Source organism: Mixophyes fleayi, chromosome 5 (genome assembly GCF_038048845.1).
Source record: "Mixophyes fleayi isolate aMixFle1 chromosome 5, aMixFle1.hap1, whole genome shotgun sequence".
NCBI classification, from domain to species: domain Eukaryota; kingdom Metazoa; phylum Chordata; class Amphibia; order Anura; family Limnodynastidae; genus Mixophyes; species Mixophyes fleayi.
Window position 1 is genome coordinate 258,181,730 of NC_134406.1, and position 13,086 is coordinate 258,194,815.

General features: G+C 39.2%; 1 protein-coding gene across 1 annotated transcript in view; it reads right to left on the reverse strand.

The window, feature by feature from the left end:
* CSMD3 (CUB and Sushi multiple domains 3) overlaps positions 1-12,009 on the reverse strand; it is an 853,424-nt gene extending 841,415 nt beyond the window's left edge. Inside the window, exon 1 of the mRNA XM_075213978.1 lies at positions 11,345-12,009. Within this exon, the coding sequence (XP_075070079.1) occupies positions 11,345-11,528 (184 nt within the window). The 5' untranslated portion in view covers positions 11,529-12,009. The remainder of the gene's footprint in view (positions 1-11,344) is intronic.
* Positions 12,010-13,086: the final 1,077 nt, after the last annotated feature.

The window sequence follows — 13,086 nt, forward strand, 5'->3', positions numbered from 1 at the left end:
GATTTCCACCAAGACCCATGAAGCAAGATAGCTGTATAAGAATGAAGTAGGCGCATTGGTGCACCTAGAGCAGTACAAAAAATTTGATTTTGGTTTCTGGAGTGAGATTATGAAATGAGATGTACGGGTAAGATAAGGCACGCTGTAGGGGCTTCTCACATCGGTGGTAGTCATTTCACCGACTACATAAACCCCAGCAGAAATTTGCCCCATATGAGAAGAGCGATGGAGGGCTTACCGATAGTGTCTTACCCCGACATCTTGGAAAAGAGACTTGACAGAAATGCGGCACATCAACAGGTCGTCCGGCCAAAATGACGTCATTATAGAGAGCGACATTCTCATTCCTGGTATTAAGGTGGTCATTTAAGGACGAGCCGGGTGTACTGGTGGTACAATGTTTTTTTTACAAGCCATTCTACATTGTACCGCTCCTTAAATGACCACCTTAATACCAGGAATGAGAATGTCGCTCTCTATAGTGACGTCTTTTTGGCCGGACGACCTGTTGATGCACCGCATTTCTGTCAAGTCTCTTTTCCAAGATGTCGGGGTAAGACACTATCAATAAGCCCTCCATCGCTCTTCTCATGTAGGGCAAATTGCCGTCGGCCTTTATGTACTCGATATTCAGCACCCAACTCTCTCACAGTCAGGTATTTTTATATACATTTAATAGGGTGCATTTTGCACTTTCCAGTTGCGCTTCAGCAAATAATCTAATTTCTAGGTTCACTTTGTCCAATGTAAAAATACATTCCGTACACAAAAAAAGTGCCATAATAATAGATATAGTTCCAGTGTCAATCGTGGTTAATTTAAGGCATATAAATATATATATGGATAAACGAAACAGTATTTTTGGAGGCAAATCGAAAAGTTTTAATGAAAGGACTGGTGCTAAAGTGGAGGGAGAATGGACATAGATGGGATATTTACAATCTTTTGAGATTTTTCTGCCTTCTCGCAAAGACAGACGCACTTCTTGTGGATGAGGGTGTCTCCTGAGAGTAGAGATATCGCATACACCTTGAACATTCACCTTTGCATTGATTTTCAAAAGTGTCCCTCACTCTATTTCGTCGAATTATCCCACCTTTATCTTCTTTGTGAAAAAGTAAATTCCTCATCCCTTACTATGCTAATATCATACAGTATAATGTTCAGCTTGTGTTCGCAAGTCACATGATCATAATCATTAAGTTAATGTACATTTTTATCACCTCTTCCATAAATACCACACCAAAATAATTACATTATACCCCAACATTGAATCAGTTGCAACTAACTGTAACATTTCAAGGAAAAACTGAAAAAAAAACCTTTACTGCTGTCAGTAACTGTAAATGTCACCAAAATATTTTCATGCTAACTGCTAAATTACACGTAAGTGAGAAATTTCAGAGACTTGGCCAATGAGACGAGCATAATCCAATATAATTGTTATTCACTGCCGAGAAACTAGGAATAGATATAAAGTCATTTAATAAAAGGTCACTTCTTACATGTAGCATTTTTTTTCTGTACTTTTAGATTTGGGAAGAAATGGGAGCATGAACTGAGCAAATTAATAGTTTACTGTTTAATCATGCTAAAGTTAAAAAAGATTACTGTACAATAGGTCTATGTTAAATCTAGTAGGCATTCTTAAATAACATATTCTTGTTAATCGATTTTACATACATAAGCACTGTCATCATTGGTTAAAGGAACTAGGGCCTGATTCATTAAGGATCTTAACTTAAGAAACTACTTATTTAAGTCTCCTGGACAAAACCATGTTACAATGCAAGGGGTGCAAATTAGTATTCTGTTTTGCACATAAGTTAAATACTGCCTGTTTTTTCATGTAGCACACAAATACTTGATAGCTTATTTGTAAACTGAAATTTAAAGTTGATATTTGTATGCTACATGAAAAAACAGTCAGTACTTAACTTATGTGCAAAAGAGAAAACTAATTTGCACCCCTTGCATTGTAACATGGTTTTGTCCAGGAGACTTAAATAAGAAGTTTCTTAAGTTAAGATCCTTAATGAATCAGGCCCATAGTGCCTAACTAGAACTTTGTTAGAGTCTTCACATTAGGTGATACAGTAAGTCAAAGTTACCTGTTTTTCTCTTGCTCCAGCTAAAGTCTAAGTCCTAAGCACTAGTGATTACAGTCTCGTATGCATGTTATAACATGTGTTTGCAATCACGAGCAACTGTAAAAATGACTTTATGCTTAGTAGACTTTTTTTGAACTGTTTTATCATTAATTCCTATATTATTAGCAGGTGACATTATTTAAATACGTTTTTTTGACGAATTTATATTCCACATGGGTATAGGACGTATCCTGCAGCATCTTGTGTAGTACAGCACAGCAGAACAGCCCCCAGATTTAAACAGCACAGGTATCTTGAGATCCGTGCCTTGATGATTTTGGGCGTGTGTAAAGCCAAAATACCTGCGCTTAGTAGTAAACGCAGGTTGCGCTCAGTATGTGTGCCATGATAAATCAGGCCCACTGTGTGTAGATGACTGGTACACTTTAAACAGTTTTAAAATCAAATGATAAAACAAAGTCTAAATGCGCAGTTTTTTAAATAAGACATTAGTATATATTTCCTGAGAATCACAATATTTAGGAGAACACTGTACTGGGGAATCTATTGTAGGGTAACATTGTTAGTAAATCATTGCATGAAACTTCCCACATGCTTGGTGCAACAAATTTATCATTAATTGTTTGCTTTTTGGTTCTCCATTGGGACTGTTGTACCTGCATGAAAGAAAACAAGGAACCGTGGAATTAAGAGGGAAAACTCTTAACTACCAAGCTGGAACCCTGTGTCGCACTATTGTCCACCATAGCAGCACATCAATGTCCAATTACGTTTGCTGAAGTAGACCAGCTTTTAAATGCATTTACTCAGGGTCTAAAAGAGCACTTATATGGTTTTATGCACAACATGGTAACCAGTTTTGCAGGACCGGTACAAGATCTTGGTGCCTTTTCTTCAGAAACAGCATTTGTGGAGGACGAATTCCCTTCTGCATAAGAACCAGAGCACAATGTCTGGAAGCCTTTACTGAACTTATCATTCATATCTGTCTGTTCATTCTGCCCACACAAAACATAGCACCCAGCCATATGTAGCATGATACAGCTGACTCTGAACATACCCTCATTAGAATATATTACTTTAAGACACGGCATACAAAACAAATAAGAGCACCTCAAGCCAGTAGTCAAGGTAATGACTATATCAGTTTGGAACTTTAATCTCAATCAGAGGTGTCCAAGTACAACCCTCAAGGCTTCCAACAGTTCATGTTATCAGGACTTCTTTAATAATGCACAGATGAGTTAATCTATTTGGCTGGGTAAGTAATTACCCCACCTGTTTTTACAGACAGAAATCCTGAAAACATGAACTGTTGGTAGCCCTTGAGGATTGAACTTGGACACCTCGGATCTGATCCATCACTTTTTTTGCCACTAATTTATTTTCACAAAGTTTAATTTTGAATTAAAATAAATTAATTTTGCTTAATGTGATATATTATTGTTATACAAAATATTATTCCTATAATGGATATAGAGATAATTTAAATAATACTTAAACATATTCTCAACAATTAAAATGTCATGGCCATGTCATCCCAGGTACCTAGTTTTTAATTAAGGTGATCTCCTGCTCCAACATTACTTTCCCTCTGAGTCATCTATTTACCAATTGTCCTCACAAAGCCTCATTGTGTCTTCACTGTTTTCCCACCAATGTACCATCTGCATCAGCGCTGTTCACGTATTTCCATACAGAGGGCTTTGTTTCAGTTATACCTAAGTGTCCATGGGTCAAACACTCATAACAGAGACTGTGGTGTTTTGGGGAAGTTGGGGAATCACGAACACAGCTTCCGAGTGCCACATTGAGCCTATGTACCATCACTCAGACAAATCTAGTCTAGGTGATAAAAAAGAATCTGCATACATTGCACTTTTTGTACCTATAAAAGGCAGATGTAAGAAAGCTACTCCCCACCCCCACACTTGTATATAACTATTTAAAGACTATTGACTATTTTTAAATTACCATTTTTAAATCATCACAACAGTCACAGGTGTCCATGCTCAGAACCCATGTAGTTCAAGGGGTACTTTCCCGTTACCACCAACACTCCAGGTTAACGTCCAGGTAAGTGAGAAAATAAATTCTGTTTACATGCTAGATGTAAGCCCCTATACCTTGGAGGTAAGTGCATCTGATTTTAACTGCATTTTACTGGTGTTTAAAGCATATAGGTCAATGTAGGTCCTTCAAATAATGAGGTGCCCTTGACGCTGGGATGCAGGCTTAAATATTTTCATCAAAATATGAACTAATACTTTGTGTTTTCAGTTTACTAGACTCACACAGATACGCAGTGTTAAGGATAAGCGCTGACGACTGTCTCTCTGTTTACATGCATGTTACATTTGTAATTAATGCATGTAAAATGCATAATTCAAATGCCACTTGGTATGTACCCTTAGGTTGATTCATACTTGCCTACTCTCCTGGAAAGTCTGAGAAACATCCCTTCTGGACCCGGTCTCTCTTCTAATAAAGAGGACAGGAGTGGGGACAAAACAATGCCATCCATGCTATCTGGCCTCAACGGGAGGGTCCTGTTGGTACAAGTCACCTAGCCATGGCACCCCCCCTCCCGCTTTGCCATCATAGTACATCATTACACAGCGGCAAATGGGGCAGTAATGACGTGTTTTGCATCATCATGCCACCTTGTACATACCCTTTGGGTCTCTCCTTCAGAATCTCACATTAGGGGGTCCAGAAAGTAGGAGAGTATTGGTTGAATTCTCAAAAACAAAATTACAAAAAAACACAACAAACACAGACCAATATCCCGCTGTTATATCCCTATTAAAGCACAATGAAGAATGTTTGCATATTAGGACTGAATAGAATAATATGCACCATCCACTGCATTGTGAAATCTCATTACTCATGATAATGATAAAATCTTAATGTCTGCTAATGCCGGAGGGAGGATTTTTTCCCCCAGTATAACATCCTCTGGTGCAAACAAATTGCAGAATTATCTTCCTCTGCTGAGATGCAGAGATGTAAGCAAGGAAGGGAACACATTTAATATATCCTACGCTCCTGTTCAATAGCCTCATATTTGTAAATGATATTCCTTTTTCGACAGACCAAAGCCATACAATTGCAATGTACTTCAATAAATGGTAATTAATCACATCATTAGTCCAGGTGTCAATGTCCAAGAGGTTGGAGAGTTTTTATAATATAGTTAAAACAATACTTAATCTTCTTTTATATTAGTCTATCCCACCAGGACATTGACCATTCCATTTAGGGCCTATGAAGCTATTATCAGCGGGTCATTTGCAATATTTCAAACACTTACTAATTACTATGGACTTAACAGCCTGCTGTGTCAGAATGCAAAGGTTGCACAATAGATTTTTCTTTCCTGCCATTTATAACACTGGTGTTGAGAAATATCAACAACTCCATCAACCATGATAGATACAAGATACATTATCGCGGCGATAAAAAGTAAAGTTTTGCCATAATTTATGAAAGTTGCTTTGCCGGGAAAACTTACTGTCCCAACGATACATTTCTCCCCAGAGATAACAGTGGCGAACAGATTCCCAGCAGTTCAGCACCATGGACAGCGGCGAGGACTGGTATTTGGTTTGCTTTGGAACATACACATTGTTGTTTGATGCTGGCAGTGTGCCATTGAGATTTCTGGCACAGAACAGCTGAAGGAGCGCTGACTCCTACAATCCATCTTACAAATACGGGCTGTACAGTTACTACAACCTGAAAGTGATGTCTAGAATGGGAATGGTGAGGGCAGTGCAGTGACAGAATTCTCGTAGAGGACAGGTGATCACACAGAGTACGGGCTTCAGTGGAAGTTCTGAAGTTATAGGATTCAGACAAGAAACTTGAGTCTCCTTATGACTGGAGAGGGAGGTTAGGGGAGGGAATGGGTGGTCTGGTGTAGGCCGAGTACAGTCAGTTAGTGGCGGAACTACAATTGGTGCGACAGGTGTGGTGCACCTGGGCCCACGGAGATTATGGGGCCCATTGTATGGCAGATGCAGATTGTTGGGTGCCCTGGGTCCCTCCCTGCACCTGGGCCCATAGCTAGCTAGTTCCGCCTCTGCAGTCAGGGTATGTTCATGCGAATGTGGCTGAAGGAGACAAGCACAAACGTGCATATACGCCTGGTATGAGTTGTATCTCTCGCACCTGCAACACACTGATGCTGATGATGATGACCATTACCTACTCGCTTTTTATTCGGTGATCAGACTCACCTGTTCAGCTGATACTACTTCCTTCATTGCTTGCGGCTATATTACAGGATTTAACAGACGTTTCTGTGACTTTGTTGCTTTTAATGGGCAGATTGGAGTTCTGGTGCACATGTCACTAATGCAGAACTAGATGCACCTTGTGATGCACATGGGCAGAAATATACTTTTTTTTTTTAGTGCGCCTGTTTTTGAGTGTTAATTATTCCCGATTTGCGACCAACTCGCAATGTCAATAAAACTTACACTTATGTAGACATTTTTTTATTATAGTCCTTTCAAAGCTTTAAGAATAATTTACACTCTAACATTATTTTCGTAACTCCCATTGCTAAAGTTACATGATGTTTGACAAGAGATTTTATACACTGTTGATGCAACATTGTTAATGTTATGCAATGCTCATATTGCAGTGACATCCATTTACACAACTCTAAATCAATGGCATAACATAGATTATAGTAGATTGACTGAAACATTTACCACTCTTACTATAAGCAAGTTTTTGCACAGTGAACAGAGAAGCACAGAAATGGGCCATTGTTCTATGCAGGGACAACCTTTGCAATGAGTGACCTTTTGTGATATCCATTGCAGAGCTTGCCCCTTTCCACAGGGGAGGGAGCATGGCTTTTGCCACAGAGGGTGTGGCTAGGCTGACAGAGGGGCGTTTATAGGACCTAACAAACCATCTCTACCTTCTCTCTACACATAGGCTGCAGACCTAAGAAAAACTCTACCAGTGGGACTCAACTAAAAAAAAACGATCAGAAGAAGAGCATCAGACGAGGGGCTCTATGACCACACCAATGTTATGAATTTTATGGCACTCCAATGGCGCCCCTCAAAAGCCAGCAATGCTCCTGTGTCTACGTAGTACATAAGGTTCTACCTGTATGTGGTCGTCCTCTTCGGAAGTGACTTTCCATATTAGGCCTCTTCCTTGTTATTCTGGTATCAAAATGAAGAACTATCAATAACTCAATGGTGATTATGTCTTGCACTGTAATGTGACCAGTTTGCTCTGCAAAAATTAACTGTATCCCGTTGAGACTATTTGACATCCTATATGGTGATATTGGTGCTTCGGTGTCATCAGGACTCGCCATGTTATACAATAAGTAGATGTTTATGCACTATTATATGGAGTTCAGTCAAATGACTCTGTGCAAATTAAAATATAGTGTTAAGATAATGAGAACATTCTAGGGCAGAGATAGTGACCATCCAGTTCTCCAGTTCTGTGTACTGTATCATTATGTTCGGGCAGTCTACCAGCAGACAAATAAAATAATTCAGTAAATTGGGTAAGTCGAGTAACTTTGAAGATTATTTTCACCGGTGGCTTTCCCTGGCTGAACAGCTGGAAGCTCAGACTGTGTTCTGATGCTTTAAAAAAGACCTATTACAGACACCCTGGCTGCTCACTTGGCTGTCTTGTTTGTGACCTGTGGCTCCCCTGATCAGAACAACTGTTCCAGATCCCTTTAAGTTATCTAATACAATGGTGGGCAACAAGAGGCCCGCGTGTGTGCGTCACGCGGAACCCAAGACAATACGCTGCGTCCCATCCCAACCAGAAGTAATTTTCTTCCCTCTAATTTTTTTAGTTTTACTCATTATGAAATCAAAGCCCCATCATGGTGCATCCACACAACCTGTGCAACACTGTTAGTCCATGATTGGATTGCGATGCCTTAAAAGCTTTTGTAACAATGCCTGTCAAATGTAATGCCCAAGTAACCTGTATGTTTAGCAGGATACGTGGCTGACTAATGCAATGCAGAATTGTAATGCTCAAAGGCCCACATACTATCTCTGGCCTACAATTTCCAAGTACTTTGTGCCTGCAGACCAGTTTACATGACAATGACTTAAAAGTGGCTGTAGGTAGTTTCAGCATTTCTTTTCTCATACTCATTCAGCAGTGTTCAGGAGTAGCAGCATCCTCTGCTTTAGTGTAATAAGGCAGGAGACATATTTTGAACAATTGCTGAGATTCCCAATGAATGCAGAAGACATATAATTCTTTCTGATTGTGGCCCCCTATGGGAAAATAGATGTCATTTTACTGATCGCCACTGTTTTCCGTTCTGAATCCTGAACAGTGTGTTGCATTACATGCTTGCCTGCTATTCATAATACTGATTATTCTTCAGAGGGCAAGTCATTACCTTTCGTTTGAAATGGAACACACTCGTATCTTATTTTACTTCTGCACTAGTAAGGAATAATTCATAATAGAAGACTCATATTAGCATAAGCAGCAGCTACCAATGTGTTTAAAATTGCTTTTTAAATCAAGTTCGTCACAGCAAGACTGTATGTTTGTCCTATTCTGTCCACATTAACCAATACCCTGCTGCACTGAGCGGGCAATTTACTGGCAGAGCAGAAATATCACAGGAATTAATTAATAAAGTGAAGAGCCTAGTTACATATTCATATTCCTAAAGATGTGAAGAAGAACGAGGCAGCAAACAAAAACTGTACATATAATAAATAACTAATGCCATAGTCAGTCTCTCTCTCTCTGTCTTGCATTATGGGCTACAAAAGCACATCATATTGCACATTTCTAGAATATTATAGACACACGATAATTGGCAAAAATATGTATAATTCACCTCTCTGTAAATATTTAACAGTCTTCATAGGGTTTGCCATAATTTCTTGTTTAGGCTACTCTGAATAGTTTAATTCAATATATTATCTTGCTCCTTAGAGCTGATTGCATCATAAATACTGATAGAATCATTTATTTTATTTGGGCTGAGTTCCATCTACCATCATATCAAACATATCTCTTATATGTGACATCCACCCTGTTGCTCATTTGACTTTCTATTCCCCACGGTACGCTCCTCTCTATGTTTAATTTACACCACATTCCTCAGATCGCCTCCTCTCCACCTGTTTTCTGCCTCCTAATCTCCCAAATTCCCAAGCCACCCGCCCATTTGTCCCTGACACCCCCTTCTCTTGCCCTCCGGCACAGGACTGCCGTCGATCACGTAAATAACCTGGTTAGTTCAATCACACCACAACACTGATTGGGGTAAAAAAAATGAGCTACTGATATTCTGTACAGAATAAAAGTAACATATTAAAAAAAAAAAATCTGAATTATTCCATTGATATTTACTGGTTGACCCATGAAGTACTAATAACCAGCACATCATTTAATACTTTTGGCCGTGGATTCCAAATGTTTGGCCATAAAATTAATCAACAGGTTATTAGAAGTTACTTTATTCCAAAGATAAAAGGTTGGATTTTTAAAATCCATCTCCAGTCTGGTCCTTTCAGTTTGAAATATGCTGCCTCCCTGTGTCTTCAAATCACAGAGCACCAATATAATCATCTGTTATAACAAGGTTTCATCAGACAGAAAAAAAAAAGTCACAGGGAACTGAAATCCCAAAAATTCACAAAAAAATAGCCCTACAATTATATTTCTGTACTTTTGAAAATTCAGAGATTTTTTTTTCAATGGGGTGGATATGAACATTTGGCTTACATATATATATATATATATATATATATATATATATATATATATATATATATATATATATGTATAGCAGAGTTATAGAGTGTAATCCTTCCAATGTAAGTAATTTGATCAAAAACATGAAAGTTTATTGACCGCCTTCATTAAACAGACAAACCTGCATGAAAGAAAAAGCTTCCTGTAATTAGGATGCCGATTAACATTCCAGGCATGCGACCTATCTTCAGATGTAATGTCAGATAGCATGCAATGAAGTAACCCACAACCCCTGGAACATGAATTAACATTTCCATTGCATGCAAATGGGCTGCTTTCTGTGTGGGGACATCCAGCTGCAAGCTCTACAATAAACTGTTGGAGAAAGACACAGGCAGAATGCAGTTTAGAAAGATTTGTCAAATATAAATATCATTAAGTTGGGGATTTTTTTCTCCCCCCCTTCTTCTTCCTCAGCCTCTCCATACATATGCAATAGCTGGAGGTATGAAAACCAGCCTGCATGCATTACAGCAAGATCAATATAGTCTAGTAACAATCCTATGTGCTAGCAACCGGATTTTTAAATTGCAGATGAATATAAGCAGGATGCTCCATTTGTTTGTATATTGTGGCCATTTGCTATCCACTCCTAACAGCCAATTCATTGGGCAGACTGATCAGCTTTAAGATTCAGAGCACAGATCTTCCTGATGGCTTAAACATCCATATTCCTGAAATAAAACGTATGAATTTCGTGACGTTCACATGACATATCCAAGCACTTGTATCTAGAGTCACTGTTAGACAGCTACACACGTTCCCCTTGTCAGCACCTATTTAGACATGTAAACCTTTACAAATGAATCGGTCTGTCAAAAAAAAAAAATCAAGCAAAAACCCAGCATGCTGCTGTTTCTACTGTAGATAGAGTATATTCGCCTATTGCACATTTGCCAACTGACCCCCAATATCTAACATCTTTCAGTGCAATCCCTGTATTATATCACCACAGTCTGTGCATGTGTGTCTGAGGCTATTGGGAATCTTTTTGCCAGCAAGACCCCTTTGCAACTTTGTCTCCTGCTACAAATGGTTAAACCAATCAAGATACATGACAGCGATAAGAAAGCTTCATTCTGAAATGTTCTTTAATTGAAAGAGGGAAGGGAGGAAAAAAAATCACAGTCACCCAACATGGATAACATGGGGAAATTCTGCACAGATATCCACTAGTTCCAGCCTGTAGGAACCAACTCACGTCTCCCTCTGAGTATACTGCAAGAATATTTATCGAGCCCCGGCTCAATCACTGCATTGAACATAGAAGCTGGCAAGCAAATGCGTCTCTTATTCCACCAACACCTTTAAAAAAAAAATCACATCCTTTTCTCATTATTTAAAAATAAAACTGGAGTAGGGGAATAACAGAAAAATAATAATAATAATAATAATAATAAAATGATAGAGGATGATGGTCATGGAGTGTGTGTGGAATTCCTTACCTCTCACACATGTAACCATCAGTACAAAAATCAGGTAACACAATGTAAATCCACTTTGCATTCCCATTTTCCTTAGACATAGGGAGTCCACAGGTCCATATTTAGTACATCCTTTTTTGCACAAGTGTTCTGCTGTCTTGGCTGGCTCCGGAGTGCGGGTCCCCCCTTGGCAGATCGCTTTCATATTATCCTCTAGATTCTAATCCCCCTCTTCTTCCCTTGGCCAAGGCGCAGCAGAGTTGTTGCTGTTGTTGGTGCGCGGTCACAGCACAGAGTGAATGGTGTTTCTGGGATACCACAGCAACCTTGACGAGGACTCAACCATCTCTCCAACAGGGGCATCAAGTCTTAGATACTAGCGATTGTTTCTTCCCATTCCCCTCCCTCCTCCTTCCCCCGGACAAACCTAGATCACACTCCCGACTAGAAGACCCCAGCAGGGGTTAAAGAATCACCTATTCGCCGGCGATGGCGCTGGCGCAAAAGGGACAATGATTAGGGAGCGCACGGAGAGATGCGCGTCTGGATCAATGCTGCCTGGCAGAGCTCTTCATCGTGTGCCGTAATAGATGACTGAAATTTTCACTGACGCCTCAAGGAGAAATACAGAAGATAATAAAAGCTATCAATTCTGCTCTTGGCGCTGTAATAAATCCTGGTGTTAATCTTTTTGCAAGTCCTATGAAAAAGGATTAATACCTAGATGTGGGGATGCAGTTATCCATTTGCAACGTGAATGGGGCGTATTGGAGGAAGGAATCGCACACACTAACGCATGCATGTGGAGCATAGGCGAAAGAGGAGGAAGGGGGGCGTGGGGGGGGGGGGGCAAATTAGATCAACATAGAAGTTTTTACAGTTTGAGTGCGGGACAAGAGCATATTAAATATTGGAGCCACTGCCAGAAAGGGTTAATGCCCGGTAAAAATAGACCGTTTGCGCCATCTACAGGCTGCCAGGCAGGGATCTGTTAATTACTATTTACTACCACCCTGTTTGATGCGCCCAGGTTAAGCTGTTGCGCTCACTTGCGCTTATTTTTTTTTTTTTTGCTACATCCACACAGTGCAGTGAATTCTCATCTGATCCTTTCTCCTCATGCTCAAACTGCTGCAGATCACCCACCCACAATCATATTTTTTCCTCCCAGCCTAGAGATTTGCGAACTAATTATCCTTTTCCTGTCATATATAATTACATATACTAGGCTCCTTTATTTTATTTTTTTTTCATCTACAAAGTCGACCATATCATTGCCACCTGTTTATAATGCACGGATGATCTAAAGAGAATATATGCATAATTAAAATATATACATACACTGTGGCTTTAGAACATGAGAGTAAAAATAACCTTACAATGATTTATGGCTGATTTTAAGTCACCATCAAATTATTTAAACATAATAATAATAATAAAAAAATATATCCAGGTACATTGTAATATACAAGTAATACGGATATAGGTAAAATATCCTGAAAAATATATTCTTGTATTTGTTGAGCAGCGATCTCATCCCTTATATTTGGAGAGGGGTCCAATGACTTAATTTGAAGGTGTAAAACCATCCAGCATACAAGCAAATTGCTTTGTTTTAAATGGAAATTCTTGTATTATAAGGAATAATGTAACCTGTACTATAAAATAAAGAAGGTGCAAAAGTCAACTTAGAGTTCTGCAACCTGTATAAATTTCACTGAACATCATGGTGCCATCTAGTATTCTTACGTTTTATAGTAGGA